The following is a 17,814-nucleotide window of genomic DNA, read 5'->3' as shown; positions in this document are numbered from 1 at the left end:
GAAAAGGTGTGTGTATGTTCACGTGAGAACGTGGAAGCGCGGCGGCGGGTGCAGGCACGGGAATCTAACTAAGACTGCACATGCATTTTGGGAGTTTTGGGAAAGAAGAATAGGCACCCCATCTCTTTCCTATGGATGTCGTAAAAGGCGATTGAGGGATAGGCTAAAAAACTTGGGATTCTTCTTTATTTGAATCTCAATTCTGTCATTACGCCAAGCATCTGAGCTTGGCTTACCTTTCTTTTCTGTCTTTTCAAGACTGTTGGGTCTGTCATCTCCACAAGGGATATTAACGTGCATCATATATGTATGCATGAAAAATATAAAAAAAAAACTCGGGGATTGAAGATGCAATCAGACTATCACCAGGAGAATGATGAATTTACAATGAAATTTTGTAATGCGAGTGTTTTTGGACAATCATGATAACAATCATGCGGATACACATAGCTGTGTTCTGTAGTAATAGTTTATCAATCAGTGTAGATAATGATTGGCTTATCAAACCAATTTGTATTTCCAGCGTTAGCGGTGATAACGATATAAATAAACAAGTTCATTCTTGGTACATTTTTATACATAAAATCACGCCTTTTCCCGGAGGGATAGGCAGAGACTACATGTTTCCACTTGCCACAATCTCTGCACATTTCTTTCGCTTCATCCACATTCATAACTATTATTCTTGTTATACATAGGTACAATACATATAATTACGCCAATCCCTTACGGGGAAGACAGAGCCGCAAACACTCACAATACTGAAACGCCATGTTGTATGCTTAAAAGATAAATCCCAAGTTTATTAGCCTTTCAATACCTTAGTTGCGTTTAACGATATCCATGGAAAAGATACGTGTTTCTATATACAGACTTAATAAACACATTCTTCCTTTAAAAAATAAAAAAAAATTTTCTGGAATATTTGTGTCAGCTCTGTCTACGTTGTCCGTTACAGTAAATGTATGTATGTATAGTATAAGATTATGTGAATCACATATTATTTTTGCAGACTTATCCCACTCCGACACGCGTCTGTCCATCATGCTGAACGGGTTTGAGCTTCACGTCTACAACAGATGCGATCTTTACAACGAGTTGGAGAAGATCTTCGGCCTCGAACCCGTCATCAAGCAGCAGGAAGACGACGATTCCACCGACAGGGACAAAGCTATGAACGACGCTAATGAGAAAAGAAGACGGGCCCAGGACACAGTCAGGTCGGAAGCGGCCATGGCACGAACCTGGCGGGACCTCATCCCCGTCATCAAAATAGACGTGTGCTCCGGTAGAGTCGTCTTCGGCAACAGACTGGTCCCCACAACATTATCCATAAGCGTCGAGGAGTCCCATCTAGTCTACAGCACCAAACCCCCCGCTTCAAGCTTGGACCACCTCATGCACTTTGTCAAAGCCAAAGCCGAGAACTGCAAGGTCATTCTGGCACCCAGTCCTAACTACACAGCCATGGTTGATGAACCACCAAGATATATGGGAGAAGGTTTCGTCGTGATGAGTTCTAATTACATTGAAGTGTACTTTTATATGGATGAACCAGGGTTGGTGCCAGAACAACCAGTGCTGTTGCAGTTAGCCAATGGCGATATCGTGGAATCAGCCCCGCCTATTTGGGGTGTAGATATCAAATGTGGGAAAGGTACTGACTTCAGTTATGGACCTTGGGCTGATAGGCAAAGGGACCATTTGTTCAAATTCTTCTTCCCACCAAACTACAAGAATATGGAGGTGACGCCACAGCCGAAACCTGGAGACAGAAGGCAGACGCAGTCCTTCGATATACGACTATCGACACTCAACGAAGCCACTATAGATATTCTATTCACTAAAAACAAGGAAACAAACGCTGTACATATAAATATAGGCGCTGGTTCGTATCTTGAAGTAACATTGCCGTGGATTGTTTTGCAAGACGGCTACACGACTAAGATAACTGGTCAATTACTCCACTTGGAGGCCACTACGAGTCTTCAGTACCGGAGTCTCGCCGAGAGCGAAACGCTAGAGTACACCATCAAATGTCATTACCCACTAGTTTGGAATCACCACCAGTGCTGGCAGCTCGGGTTTACCGGCTGCAAGGCCACCGTCCACCTCGTCTACACTCACATAGATTTCTTCCAAGATTTAATAAATGATTGGTCAACAAAAGCTCGTCCTGACATTTTGCATTTTGTTCCATACACGTGGAAAATAACTCTACTGCTGAAAGAGTGTGAGGTGGTGACTGTGAGCAACCAGTACAACTGGATAGACTGCAGCTCCACCAACCAGGAGAACAACCACGTAGCTTTCTGCGGTGACTTACTAGACGTTTCATTCGACTTGCCTTTTGTCGACTTCTTGCCGGATGTCATTCCTCTCAAAATTTGGGTCCAAGGTGAAGCGGTCGATATGAGTCTATACTTGCCTGAAGTGAACACATCGAGACTGCTACTGCTATCTATTGACAAAAATATGAAATTAGTGCCGTGTAGATTAAAAGCGTCGAAATGGCGGAGAAAATGCGTGAAGTCACAAGGATGGGTTGACTGCTGGTCGGTGCCTATCGTAGCCCTTAGTGTCAGATATAATTATCATCCAATACCACCACTTGGCCCGGAGCCACAGGCAGACATCACTACGCCAGAAAAAGAGGAGATTCTGCTATCTCCCATGAGGATACCGAGGATGCGGAAACAGCCGCAACTGAACTGGGACTTGACCGGGTCCAACAAGTTCGACCGGACATCACTACCGCCCGATAAAGTGAGCGTCGAGTTAGAAGTGGGGCCTTCAATTCTTCTTGCCTACGGCACCATCATCACTAGCTTCATGAATCTACTAGAGAATATTTTCGGAGAGGACCAAACGTTCACAGACATGCAGAAAACACCAACAGGCGAAAATACAGTGAAAATGAACGACAAAAGCAGTATTAACCAGCACACAGAGATCTCGATCGATGACTCGACTGACACCAGCAAGGGTCCTTTCGACCCGCGCCATTGCCGGCCGCTGGACGTCACCGTATCTATAATAATACACGACATTCAAGCGCATTTAGTAAAGAATTGCAGCGAGAACGAACCACCTTGCCCAGTAGTATTAATTGAAAGGTTTGGTTTCGAAATGGACAAGAGTTTTAGAGAAACTAAACTCCAGCTTCTACTCAGTCCTTCGATCCTAGTATCGTCTAACAATTTGTCACGATCGAATCCCAATAATTCCGGGGCTTTGTATCAGGGCCATTTGATGCTGTCCTCGTTCCAATTACGAGGCAACGGTTTCTTCAGCGATACGAACCGGTCCGTAGAGCAGGATACAGTGGAGTACGCTTGGATGATGGAACTCCAATTAGGACAGTTAACTGGTCGCCTCACGTTACCCCAATTGTACCAAATCGTATTATCGTTAGAGACATTCTTGCTGCTCATATGTGACAGTGAAAACGAGTTAGTTCCGCCAAACTCTGGCAAAGAATGTCATCACGGTCTAAACACAGTTATGTGTCCCGAAACTGACTTGACATTGAAATACCGCTGTCCGACGTCAAACGAGATTAAATACAAGATGATACGAGTGGCTATAGATCTTATTGACATCTACATCGCCGACTCGAATACAACGCTTCAATCGTGGATATCCCCAATTCGTTTGAGTTTCTGCAATCTTCACGGCGCGGGCTTCGGAACCGGCGTGACTGGGTTGCTCCCTAACATAAAACTCGCGTTGTACACTCAGACGAACATGCAAGCGAATACTCATCACCATTCTAACGGCAGTAACAGCAGCCAACAGAGCAAAGGTGAAAGTGAAAACTGGGTCGGAGTAGGATCTGTATCGTTCGGTCCGGTGCTCATAGAAGCGGCATCGTCTTTACCGCAGAGCCCAAAGAATTTACATTTAGTTCAGCAGAAGTTTTTGAGGCTTCATGACGACAATACAAAGAGGCTATGGTTTCTCTGGCCGGGTGAGGGGAAGACTTCCCAATGTGGTTGTACGGGAGGCTGCTCGTTCTTCGGCTCGAACAGAAACGGTCCTAATTTCTTGAAGCCTAGCCCCTCCGACCTTAATGAAGGCATCAACGTGGCTTTGTTTAACGTGATAGAGAATACGCCAGGGGAATATGGTTACGGGCAAAGTTTGTTACACCCTGGGCAGTTAGTGTTCCATACACCACCTTATAACAGTCTCAACGTATGTCTGCAGCCCACAAACGTTGCGACATTGATACCATCACCACTGCCACAGGTGCTAAACAAATCGCCTCAGAGCGTTGAACGGCGAAGTCTAACTCGAAGGTTTTCATACACAAGCATGGGTAAAGGAAGCAATAATATACTCGTGTCGAGCACCAAAAGCGACGTTCCTTACGCTCGTCTCGTGGACTCCTCAATTCCACTGGGGACCTCCAAAATCGATAGCGACTCGAAGCTCAACAAAAGCATTCTTAACGTGCCACAAATGGAAAGCAGTGTTTCTGATTCAAAACTTGCTCTGAGTTGCGGCATCAAAGACAGTTCGATCATTACAAAGAAACCTCACATCGATGGCGAAAGCTTTGTAGTGCCGAAGGTTCCGGCACGGAGTGTTGGCGTCTCAGAATCTCACTACTCCCTGAACTCTCAGGTTCCAGCGGAAGATACCGTGCCGTTAGAAGTACAACGAACCATGTCGATAACGAGCGAGAATCATTCCGAGGCGTTCTTCTCAGCCGATGAAGACATGTTCCCGAGTCGCTCTTCTAGTTTGAAACATTCTTTCGGCAGTCGCCACAGCAACCACAAAGACAAGAGTTCTTTCGGAATTAACGATATTACAAACGAAAAATGGACGAATTCCATACCAAGATCTGAAGTGGCGGACGGTCCTGATACGATTAGCAATTTAAGCACGGGAGTTCAGCCTGACTCTGAAAGTGGATCTGTGTCGTCAACGTCATTCATCTCTGCGATATCGTCTCAAGAAGACATGACTCTCGTCAATCTGCACATGCAGACCAATAAACCAATAGTCGATTCCCCGCTGCTAATGGCCAGTTACATGCACAATTTACCACAGTACCGATGCTCCAATTGGTCTTCTTGTTCGCTGCCCAGCGGCAGTGACGCATTCACTCTGCCCCTTTTCAAAAGAGCTGATGACGGTACTTTAGTTTACGTCGGCCAAAAATATTTACCCAATTTCGAGCCAATAGGGAAAGTCAACATTCTAAAACTGATTTCAAAGAAAGATGGACATGGTAGTCAAAACGGTCCATATTCGAATCTGACTCCTCACTTCAATTCCCAAGTGAGAGCTCATCCGTACCCGCACGGTTGGTGGGACGTCCAGCAAAGCGTGCAGGATAACCAGGAGAATACTACAGACAAAAGTTCCACTTCAACAGCTACAACAACAAGTGACAGTAAAAACGGTATATTCGTTAAATTGAGAGGAGAAATCGACGTAATGTTGTCTCCGTTAGTTTTGGAGAGCACGCAAAAGTTTGTGGAATCTCTCACGCCTGTTCTGGCTAACGTTCATCCCATAACTGTGATAAACCATTTGCGTCTGCTTTGCATTTCGACGGTAGAGGGCGCTAATGTGCTCAAGCAGAAGCAGTACGTCATGAACTGGCTTCCGCAGATGCAAGCGCAGAACCAGTCGAACGTGATGACGGATAAGGACGACAAATGTAAATTGGCGACAATACCGCATTCGAACGTTTACGAAGAAACGATTTGCGATCAGTTACAAGCGACGATTACAGTGCCGAAAGTCAATATGATATTCATCCAATCGTCTGTCGTTGAAGACATGATATCGTTCTCTGCTCTAGATAATATTCAGGATTTGACGTGCGTATCGTTGTTCGGAGTCTCCATAGAGAACATCACTGCAAAATATGTTAGTTCGAAGAAGACTTTGGAGTCGGTCCAGTTGTACTACCGTCCGACTTTGAGGGCGCTTGGGAATAAAAAGTCGTTTGGGATCATGAAGGGGCCCCGGGCGTTGATCTCGACGCATTCTGGAGGCTCCGGGAGGAAGAGAGGGCCAGAGAAAGGAGACCCCGTGTATATCGAGACTTCACAACAGCAATGCGAGGACATGACGATCACTCTTAACGTTGGTAAGTTATATTTTGATAATTTGCAAAGTAGTGTTAATAGAAAAATTTTATACTCCGGTAAATATGATCTAGGTGACAGATGTTCCATTTTTTAGACTATATTTTAGTCATTTTTTTAGTTTTGCACCTACATTATATTTAACCATTTTGCTTTTCAAGAGATCAAGTTATATTTTTTTACGGAGTGTAAAGTAAGATATGAGAAAAAATAGATTCTACTCAGAATGTCAAAAATTAGTTATAGATTAGATAAAAAAAATACTCTTTATAATAAAAATTGATAAAAAAAACACGGAATATGCTCCATTTTAGGGCCTACTTTTAGGTTGAAATTAATCAGTGGTTGACTGGAAGAGATCCTTAAATGGGATAAATCCGCCTTTGTTTATATTTTGTTTTACAAATTTACAGTATTTTTGTGTTCTTTCGTATGCACAATAAAGATATACAAACAAAACAAAAATCTAAGAAAAAATTAAGATTTAAAAAATACGAAACTTGTAATATCTTTATTTCACAGAAATTAACACAGTATTTTCTCCCTTTTTTCAATGAAAATATTGATATATGCGTACCAAATTTGCAGGCAAGGTCCACGGGCAACTGCGCCGCATCCGCAACGAGGCGTCCCAGCTGAAGGACGCCACCGTGACGGGCATCCCGGGCCAGCACTCCAAGGCGGCCTTCCGGTTCGCCAGGCCCGACCTCTGCGGCAAGGGCTGCGACTCTATGGTAAACGTTATTTGGTTTTACATACACATAATGGCTTGACGGCCTCTGTGGCTCAGCGGTAGTACGCTTGTCTGTGACACCGGAGGTCCCCGGTTCGAATCACGGTCAAGGCATGATGAGAAAAGAACTTTTTCTGATTGTCCTGGGTCTTGGATGTTTATCTATATAAGTATTTATTATAAAATATAGTATCGTTGAGTTAGTATCTCGTAACACAAGTTTCGAACTTACTTCGAGGCTAACTCAATCAGTGTAATTTGTCCCGTATATATTTATATTTATGTAATCCAAACCGTCGAGCTTGCATGAAGAGAGTTATAAATGTGGATGAAGCGAAGGATGTATGCAGGGATCGTGGCAAGTGGAAAGAGGTAGTCTCTGCCTACCCCTCCGGGAAAGAGGCGTGATTTTTATATATGTATGTATGTGTAATCCCTTGCGGGGTAGACAGGGCTAACAGTCTTGAAAGGACTGATAGGCCACGTTCGAATCTTTGGCTTAATGATAGATTAGAGATAGATAAATAGAGACAGGTTGCTAGCCCATCGCAAGAAGCCCCTAAGTTTATAAGCCTATCCCTTTGTTGTTTTTTAAGATATCCATGGGGACGAGATGGAGTGGTTCTTGTTTTTTGTTAGTGCCGGTAACCATACAGCTTAATCGTAAAGCTAGAGAGATAAACCTTGATAAGAAATGTTCTTGACAATGCGAAAATTTGATAGAAAGATGTTGCACGTACTGTGAACGGCACAACAACCTATCCAAATTCACTGCTAACCTCTATTCCCTCTTCATAGAGTTGCATGCTAGTTAATTTGATATGCGGTTGACTGTACAGTCAGACTAGCCAACACCAATCATTAAAAATAATTCTTGAATTCCAGTGTTGTCAAAACGGCTCGGAAGGTCAAAAAGACAATTCGATGGGCTACATAATGTTCGAATGCGGCCTTGAGGGTGTCTCCATAAAAGTGTCCAAACACGCCCAGTCTCACAAGTCTAATGAGGACAAGAAAGCCGCGAAGGCCGAGACTGAGAGCTGCAGGGAATCTATCAAGTCTGCTGAGGAAGTGAAACCGGATAAGGAGAAGAATGAGAAGGCCAAAGGCAGATCGTCTGGTATTGAAGACTTGTTTAGGAAGAGAGAGTCAAATTCTAAGCCTAGTACTCCTAATTTGAGCAATGCTCAACCTCCGCCGCAGGTGAGATTTTGTTTTTTTTTTTATGTAGTTTAGTTTAGTCTTTACTGGGTTAACTAATCCAAAAAAAAAACCCGATACTCGCGATTTACCATTATCTAAATAAATAATTAAATTAATTTATACGCGATATACACATTTATAAAATCAAAAGTATATTTAGTTCTTTTGCTATCTATGTAAATTATATTAATAAAATAAAATGTTTGCAACTCGTAATGTAACTTATGTCGTAGATACTACTGTAATCTGAAACGTACGGATTTCTTAAGTAGACAAATTTGTTGTTTATACTAAATGTCCATGTTCACAATGCTACCCCCACAGTTACCTCCCGAACCCGCGACTCCTGGTCCAGAGGAACCTTCCAACAACGAGAGCACCAGCACCATGGTGCCGGTGCGCGACACCGGCAATATGTCCTCCTGTGCCATCGACCTCAAGGTCGTCTGGTTCAACTTCGCGGCGCCACCGCGCACCCCGATCACTAAGAAGATTGATTATACCAGGTAAGGCTTTCCAAGTTAAGATTTTGAACAGGAAAATAAAACTGATAAGAATTAATAATTGAAAGTTTTTATTAGTTATGTAAATAGTATAGGGGAAAGAATGCCGCCCTGTGGAACACCATAGATGAGATCGTTTTATTATTAAAAATCTCTTTTTGTTTACAGCGCATGTTACCTTTCATAGAGGTAAAATAATAATATTAGAAGGTTGAGGGTTAAAACAAAACGTTTTAATAAATATCCATAAGAATATATTAGTAAAACCGTTTCAAACGCTTAAGAGAAATTTATGTTTATTTCACACCATAATTTTATTATATTATAATTATAATAATCGTTCCAGATTGGACTGGAACCTGCTGAGCACGGCGTCCCCCGCCATCAACGCGTGGATGAACCCGTGCAACCGGCTCGGCATCCGCGTGGTGGCGCTGTACCGCGCGCACGCGCGCCGCCTCACGGCCGCCGCCGCCGGCCTCATGGCCGCCGCGCTCGACCTGGCGCCGCACCACTCGCTGCCCAAGGTGCGCTCCTTGCAGGCAGGACACAATGCTTAGCTGGGCCATAGCACCTCTATAACATGTCACCTTACAGGTACCGCTCTTTGTGGGCTCGTACCGGTATTACTAACCGCTGCTCGAGGTAACACCGCTCGTAGCGGACTCGTAGCATCATGGTTAGCGGGTTCGTAGCACCTCTATAATATGACACTGTTACCGCTCCTCGTGGGCTCGTAGCGGACTTGTAGCATGATGCTTAACTGGTCCGTAGCACCTCTACAATACGACACCTGACAGTTACCGCTCCTTGTGGGCTCGTAGCTCGACGGTATTACTAACCGCTGCTCGAGGTAACATCGCTCGTAGCGGACTCGTACCATCATGGTTAGCGGGTTCGTAGCACCTCTATAATATGACATCTGACAGTTACCGCTCCTTGTGGGCTCGTAGCTCGACGGCATTACTAATCGCTGCTCGAGGGTAACATTGCTCGTAGTGAATTCGTAGCATCATGGTTAGCGGGTTCGAAGTATATCTACAACATGACACCTGACAGTTAACGCTCCTTGTGGGCTCGTAGCGGACTTGTAGCATGATGCTTAACTGGTCCGTAGCACCTCTACAACATGTCACCTTACAGGTACCGCTCCTTGTAGGCTCGTATCGGTATTACTAACCGCTGTTCGAGGTAACATTGCTCGTAGCGGACTCGTAGCATAATGCTTAGCTGGCCCGTAGCACCTCTACAACACGACGTGCCGCTGAACAAGGTATCATCATGCGTAGTAGGTTCGTAGCACCTCTACAATATGATACATTGCTTCTACAAAATTACGGCTTTAAGTGGGTTCATACCCGCTCTACAGCGTGAGTACCTCTACTCTACGACAGGAAACATAGCATCTCAAAGAATCATCGCTCGTAGCGGGTTCAACGGGTAGCTCGTAGCGGGTATAACTTGTGTAACCGAATTTTTTGACATAGCGGAACATGTCGAACCTAATCAATTTTCCCAGTTATATACACACATACATATAATCACGTCTATATCCTTTGAGGACCCAGTTATATCGTAAATCATAATTATCGTAACTCGTTAAATACATTCGCTTCGCATACCGCTGTTGCCATGGAAGAGTCGCAAAACGCACAAGAATTATAGTCGTTGTGGCATTTATGAAAAGTACCCGACGTCATTCTCCACACATTTCTCAGTCCATGCAAATAATAATATATGTTTCCCCCACAGAGCCGCTACGGCCGCCACACGCCGATGGCGAAGCAGCTGCGCTCGGAGCCGTCGCTGCAGCTGTGCGGCGTGCTGCTGCGGCACGCGCTGCAGGCCGACACCGCCGCGCTGCTGGCCGACCTCGCCGACCGCCACCTGCCCTCCCTCGGCACCCTCCGACAGGTCACCAGTCGCATACTCGTTCAATTTGTACATACATACATACATATGGTCACGTCTATATCCCCTGCGGGGTAGACAGAGACAACAGCCTTGAAAAGACTGAATGGCCACGCTCAGCCACTTGGCTCAATGATAGGATTGAGATTCAAATAGTGACAGGTTGCTAGCCCATCGCCTAAAAAAGAATCTCAAGTTTATAAGCCTATTCCTTAGTCGCCTTTTACGACATCCATGGGAAATAAATGGAGTGGTCCTATTCTTTTTGTACTGGTGCCGGGGACCACACGGCACTTTGTAAACCTGTCAAATATTTATCTATAAACCGGTTGAAGACAGCCACCTGCCCTCCCTCGGCACCCTCAGACAGGTGACCCATCGCGTACTCGTTATATTTATCTATAAACCGGTTGAACAGCCATGGTGTCGCATCATATCTCTTAAACCACTCAAGAGTATGGCCCGTTAATTGTTACACGCGCACTTGAATCTTTATACATTATTTCAGTGCTCACTCCACGCATAGCTAGTCCTGATCATAATCCATTCCCATTCTATTCCATTCTACTGTGATATGCCTTTTCAAGATCCATATATAACATTTACTACTTTTCTCTTTTACTTTTCAGTATCACATGTCTATACTTATAAAACATATATACTAATGGTCACGTCTATATCCCTTGCGGGGTAGACAGAGCCAACAGTCTTGAAAAGATTGAATGGCCAGGTTCAGCTATTTGGCTTAATGATAGAATTAAGATTCAAACAGTGACAGGTTGCTAGCCCATCGCCTAAAAAAGAATCCCAGGTTTGTAAGCCTATCCCATAGTCGCCTTTTACGACATCCATGGGAAAGAGATGGGAGTGGGCCTATTATTTTTTGTATCTTTACATAGTTATAAAACAAATATATGATATTTTCAACAGGGGGTGATAGTACTGAGCCGCCAGTGGAAGAACATTCTGTACACGCCGTTGCTGCTGGAGCACAACTACAAGAGCAAGGTGATGAAGCCGCTCAACGTCACCTTCGCGCTGCCAGACCTACTCGAGGTAAGGAATCCTTCTCATATTATTAATGCGACAGTTTGTGAGTATGTTTGTTGCTCTTTCACGCAAATACTACTGAACAGATTGCGATGTAATTTTTTTATGCAGGTAGCTGAAGACGAAGAATAACACATAGGTTACTTTTTGTAAAAGAAAAAGGCGTGATTATATGTATATATGTATGTTACTTTTATCCCGGAGTTTCCGCGGGATTGATTCCACGCGGACGGATTTTATTTGTTTTCATTCAGGAGAAGGAGGGTCGTCCACCAAGGGGCTCCAAACTCCCTTATAATGAACGTTAAGATCATCTTCTATGACATTTTTGTAAATATTTTCTTTTTTAACAGGATTCCGTCGAAGGATGGCAGGAGTACCAGCTAGACAACGAAGCTTTGGACGAAAATTGTCTATTGCTCAACATGGAAGCCGAAAAACTCAATATGCCAAGTAAGTGTTTTTATAATTTTCGATCGAATAAATTTCACGATTTTCGCTGGAATTTGGGATAAAATTCAATTAATTATTGTTTTCATTATCTTAAAAGGGTACTATGCATAACATTGCGAATTTACTAATATTTTTTTACCGCGACTAGGCACTTGAGTATTTTCTTGTCAATTCATTATGGTTATCGTCGTAATTAAAAAAAGAAAGATGCAAAGGCAAAAAATTGTACAAACATTGAAAAAAAAACTATGCAAGCATTATTCGAAATTCTAGTTTTAATCTCTTTGCTATCTGATTCACAGTTACTAAAGTCTGGTAGCGGCACTACGCGACCACGTCATTATATTGTGAAATTATTGCTTTTTCTACCACCAGGTTGCGCTTGTTAAAGTTGTTTCTCTAGGTGGAAATTCCTCTTATTCCGATAGTTCGTATATTTGTTACACTTTCACGCAAAAACTACTGAATGTATTTGGATATAATTTTATAAAAGCTATAGTTTAGTCACGAACGAAACTGTTATCGGAAGTCAGTTGGTGGTCCGTTTTAAGATTTCTTGATAGTCCGTCATAAATGTCGCGATGTACCTCAAATTCACTGTAAGCGAATAAAGCGCTGCCCGCCGCTAACGTGTTGTTGTTTGAAGCGCTGCCGCCGCGGCCGGGCAGACCGCACTCGTTCCCCTCCACGCCGCCCTCCGGTTCGTACTCACTAGCGACATCTAGCGATGGGGATTGTGAGAATTATTACAGTCGATAAAACAAAATGCAATGTACAAAACAGCCGCGTTTGAAAATCTTAACCCTTACTCATCTGTGGTGCTGTCAATAAGTACGAAATAGAGTGAAAATCAATTAATTTCGCCTGTCGCCTGTATTTTGGTGTCCAAAGGTGGTGCATTACGTCAAAATGATCTTCCCATAATATATTAAATTAATTATTTATCTGGAAAATTTTCCCTCTTGCGTCTATTACTAAGTTTGCTACATACATATTTGAGAATTTCTATTAAAATTTTATTTTACACACACAAAATCAATCACGACTTTATCCCTTACGAGTAAAGTCGAATTAGCTTGATCGCTTGAACATAGAGATATAGATTTTATTGTAAGAAATGATTGTTTCCAATATACATATTTAATTGTATCCCATTTTATTTTTATGATTGATAGACACGATTGACAAAAGTATCTCACAAGCCCCAACGCGTTATGTATTCGTTTAAAATGGAATTTTACGACCTTCTAACTCCTGAATCGTCATAGATGGTCATAAGCAGCCTTACCGCGTAGCGTGACACGCGCGATGCCGTTTTAATCGCGCGAGAAACTATCGCTACTTCCCTTTTTATTTTGACGTGAAACGAGACGGCGATAGTTTTTCAGTCGATAAAAAGGCGTTGCGCGTGCCATACTACGAGGTCTGGACAAACTTTTTAATATTATCATCCAATGTTGCATTAAATATTCCATTTCAAACGAATGTTAGGCGTATCGGTGTGATTCACGTTTCTGTACATATGTTTGAATTTTAGACTGTTTTGAAAGCATGAGTCTCATGTACCTCCCTTTCAAGACTCCTCTTCTCATGCGAGTCTAACTTTTCAATAAAGCACAGGCTTGTTTTATGTTAGATAAACATTATATGTATGTGCTATCCCATTTGCTTTCAATCATTCTCATTCTCTTTAACTTTTAAAGACCTTCATGTTTTTTGTAATAATTGAAATCTATGTCACCTATTGGCAACTTCACATTGGCTTGAAATTTTTTTTTATTAATCTTCAAATTTTTTAAAGCATATGCAAAAATTGTGCATTTTTTTTCTTTTTTTATTAAAATATAATAAATTTTCCCCGTTATTAAAGTTCATTTTTACGCGCCAAGCAATTTGAACCCTACCCACGCGATGTTAGTTATAATTTAGCCTGTAGTTGTGATGAGAGCGTGAGGGCACTAAAAATATTTTCTTTGAAATAAAAATTTTACCAAAACCACATGCCGTCCCGCTCTCACCCCTCACCCCGCAACTATTCCCCGTGTGACTAACCGCGCGTGCGCAGTGCGAGGCGCGCAGGGGGCCCGCGCTAGTCTCGTGTTCCCCGCGCTCCCCTTCTCCACGAGGAAGCCCGCCTTCCAAGACGACGCCATTGCTAGTGAGTCATTCACACATTTTAGTTTAGTAGACATAGCCAACAGACTTGAAAAACTCGATGACTACAGCTTATAATGGAATGGAGAATCAAATAGTGACAAGTTGCTAGTCTAGGCATAGAAGAAGAGTCTTAAGTTTATAAGCGTTTCTTCTGATTGATGTGAACAATACCCACGGGAAGAGACTCAGCTGGCACGAACTATGACAAGTTGAATTCGACGGGGTTAGGTCATGATAAGCTAAGTCCGTGTAAATGTAGCATAACTGTCAATTATTTAAACATTTGTGGATGTGTGGTAGTTAGGAAGTTTTCGTTTCAAATTTAGTTGTGTTTAACATGTTAAAAATAACATTTTAGTTGTTCGTTAAAGTGTGTTACAATTTCACAGCTCAATTACTAAATTTAAAAATAATGTTGTTGTTGCCATAACAAAGTACAGTAAGTAGGTATTTTAAAGGAAGTATAAATGAGTAGCGTATAAAAGTTAGTTACAAAATATATTTTTAATAAATTACAAAGTAAGCTATAAAAATTGCATATTACCTATTAATTAAATCTTTATTGTACAAACAACGTTGATAAAATCAATGAGCGGACTTAATGCTAAATGCATTGATGCATTATCTTAAGTACACATAATTTGCGTAATATAATTGTAATTTAATTAGCTACTCTATCGCATTGGGTAACACTGTAATGATAGGGTTGGTTATTGTCAATAAATAAATAAAATTATCTGACAGTTAACATTTGGGTTAAGCAGTTAGTGTTGTACCAAGCACAGCCAATTTATTATATCAAACTAAAAGTAGCAAATGATTTTTCACCTAAAGTATATAAATTTAATCACATTACCTACAATGTACAGATTACGGCACACTGAAAGAAGAAGTGCCGACGGTTGGGTCGAATCCGTCATTGTACTCGGCGCACGGCAGCGACGATAACATCAGAAACGATCGGGCGAGAGAGGATCTGTACCAGTGGATGGCCAAACAGGAGCCAATTAAAGTGGTCAGTAAATTTTTATATATACTTACATGACTTTCTTCTTGTGCCGTGAGGTTCTTTGCAATATTACTTACTAGTTAAACTTTGAATTCTCCCTTTTTGATATTGTTGTTTTGAGAATAGAATAGATTCATTTTCAAAATTGGATACAAGGTATCACTTATTGACGTCACATCACTTAAATCTAATTGTAACTACTACCGCTTCAAAAGCTCGTGTGTAGAAGATGCGGCGAAACAAACTACACTGCAGTATTTTCATCGGACGTCAATTTGCAATTTAATAAATCAGTGCAATCGTTACTTAAAAATAAATAATAATAAATTACATAGATTGAGTTAACCTTTGAAGAAAGTTCGAAATTCGTGGTACGAGATACCAACTCAACGGTACTTTATTTTATAATAAATACTTATACAGATAAACATCTAAGAACCAGGCGAAACGAATATTATTTACTAAATTGATAAGTACGGGAAATGAAAAAGAGTTTAATAGAAGTTTTTATAGAGTACCTCTGTGGCGCAGCGGTCCGCTTGTTTATGACAGCTACCGGGTTCGAATCCCGGCCGGCGAATGATGAGAAACAAACCTTTTTTTTAATTGGCCTAGGTCTTGAATTTTTATACTAAATACTACACTTAGAGGCCTACTCAACATACATGCAACAAAAGAGTCACGTCTATACCCCTTGTGGGATATACAGCGTCAACAGTCACGAAAAGACTAACGGCATCGCTGTATGGCTTCACGATTTATCTTATTAAATAAATAAATATATACGGGACAAATTACACAGATTGAGTTAGCCTCGAAGTTAGTTCGAGACTTGTGTTACGAGATACTAACTCAACGATACTATATTTTATAATAAATACTTATATAGATAAACATCCAAGACCCAGGCCAATCAGAAAAAGTTCTTATCATGCCCTGACCGGTATTCGAACCCGGGACCTCCGGTGTCACAGACAAGCGCACAACCGCTGCGCCACAGAGGCCGCCGGTCCGCCGTCGTCGTTATCAGAAGTAACAATTCCAGGAGCCGAAGAGCAAGAAGCCCATCATCCCGGCGTCGAAGATGAACCCGCTGGCGGCGGCGGCGGCGCTGCCCGCGTGCAGCCTGTACCCGCTGCAGGGCTCGCTGATGCTGCTGGACGCGCACCTGGTGTTCCAGCCGCTGCTGGCCGCGCTGGGCGTCTGCCCGCACCAGGTGGCGCCGGGTACGCCAGCTCTCTGCTATATCTACACACATACATACATGTAGTCACGTCTATATCCCTTGTGACGGAGACGACAGGCTTGATAAGACTGAATGGCCACGTTCAGCTGTTTGGCTTAGTGATAGAATTGAGATTCAAATTGTGACAGGTTGCTAGCCCATCGCCTGAAAAAGAATCCTAAGTTTGTAAGCCTATCCCTTAGTCGCCTTTTACGACATCCATGGGAAAGAGATGGAGTAGTCCTATTCTTTTTTGTAATGGCGCCGGGAACCACACGGCACATAGTTTCCACTCGATTTGTTAATCATATAAATATTAATCTGTTCATCTTAACAGGCGAATCCAAGAAGAGTTCAGCAGACGGCCAAGGCCCAGGTGCAGTGCAGAGCGCGGCTCCAGCTTTGGAGTCCCTGGGCTCCAAGCTGTCGCTGCTGGCGTGGGTGGACGTGTTCCGAATCGACATCGTGGTCAGCGAGCTGGCCAGAGACCGTAGACATAACAAAAAAGGTGACCATAGGAGCTCCATGACCCAGGGTGTACTCTTCTACAGTTCTTTCACCACTTTAAATAAATAAATATATACGGGACAAATTACACTGATTGAGTTAGCCTCGAAGTAAGTTCGAGACTTGTGTTACGAGATACTAACTCAACGATACTATATTTTATAATAAATACTTATATAGATAAACATCCAAGACCCAGGCCAATCAGAAAAAGTTATTTTCTCATCATGCCCTGGCCGGGATTCGAACCCGGGACCTCTGGTGTCACAGACAAGCGTACTACCGCTGCGCCACAGAGGCCGTCAGCCTTTGTCTGGTCTTTGCCAAACTAAATTTGAAGTTCATTTCGCTCGCATAATTTCTTTAGCGATATCAAGCCAAATTTTTCTACAACAATACTCAACGACTTAGAATATTAAGCCGTGTGGGTCCCGGCCCTTTGTGGCTCTTATATTAGTGAGATGTAACTGGGATTAACGTCTGGATGGAGATATTGAAGAGCGGTATTGCCGAAAAATAAGAGCAATGAGCTATGCCACGTCGTACGACTTATCTGGTGTCCAAAAATTTGAAGGTATGAAGAAATTCTGAATCGACGTCGCTAAAGATCATCTTCTTCGTGGTATAAATCCCGGGTACATCCGGTTAAAGATTCAATTTCTTTTTAACCACCGGCAAAAAGGGGTGATCTTTCTCCATTTTTACTACGCTTTTATTAGCTTGGGTTGTATGTATGTATGTATGTATGTATGTAACGGGATCTTTGAGCTTAATTTTCACTGATTTCTAAACGTCTGATCAACTTGAAACTTTTTTCTTATATGTTATCATAATTACCGAAGTCAAGCAATGATTTCAACATACTAAACTATTAGAAATGCTTCCAATACTACAAAAAAATGTACCGTACAAGATGTTAGTCTGTCACTTCTAAAAATAAACATTATATCTTT

The 17,814-nt window shown here is 42.4% G+C and overlaps 1 protein-coding gene across 1 annotated transcript in view; it reads left to right on the top strand.

Annotated features, from left to right (window-relative positions):
• LOC106132185 (bridge-like lipid transfer protein family member 1) overlaps nt 1-17,814 on the top strand; it is a 63,928-nt gene that overhangs the window by 1,866 nt on the left and 44,248 nt on the right. The window contains exons 4-15 of the mRNA XM_060954609.1: nt 1,013-6,112; nt 6,699-6,844; nt 7,729-8,046; nt 8,371-8,552; nt 8,896-9,076; nt 10,302-10,463; nt 11,391-11,516; nt 11,864-11,963; nt 14,029-14,121; nt 14,990-15,135; nt 16,175-16,355; nt 16,692-16,862. Coding sequence (XP_060810592.1) covers nt 1,013-6,112; nt 6,699-6,844; nt 7,729-8,046; nt 8,371-8,552; nt 8,896-9,076; nt 10,302-10,463; nt 11,391-11,516; nt 11,864-11,963; nt 14,029-14,121; nt 14,990-15,135; nt 16,175-16,355; nt 16,692-16,862 — 6,906 coding nt within the window. The remainder of the gene's footprint in view (nt 1-1,012; nt 6,113-6,698; nt 6,845-7,728; nt 8,047-8,370; nt 8,553-8,895; nt 9,077-10,301; nt 10,464-11,390; nt 11,517-11,863; nt 11,964-14,028; nt 14,122-14,989; nt 15,136-16,174; nt 16,356-16,691; nt 16,863-17,814) is intronic.

Source organism: Amyelois transitella, chromosome 2 (assembly GCF_032362555.1).
Source record: "Amyelois transitella isolate CPQ chromosome 2, ilAmyTran1.1, whole genome shotgun sequence".
Classification (NCBI taxonomy): domain Eukaryota; kingdom Metazoa; phylum Arthropoda; class Insecta; order Lepidoptera; family Pyralidae; genus Amyelois; species Amyelois transitella.
Note: the sequence above shows the minus strand (reverse complement) of the source record. Positions and strands in the feature narration are given on the sequence as shown.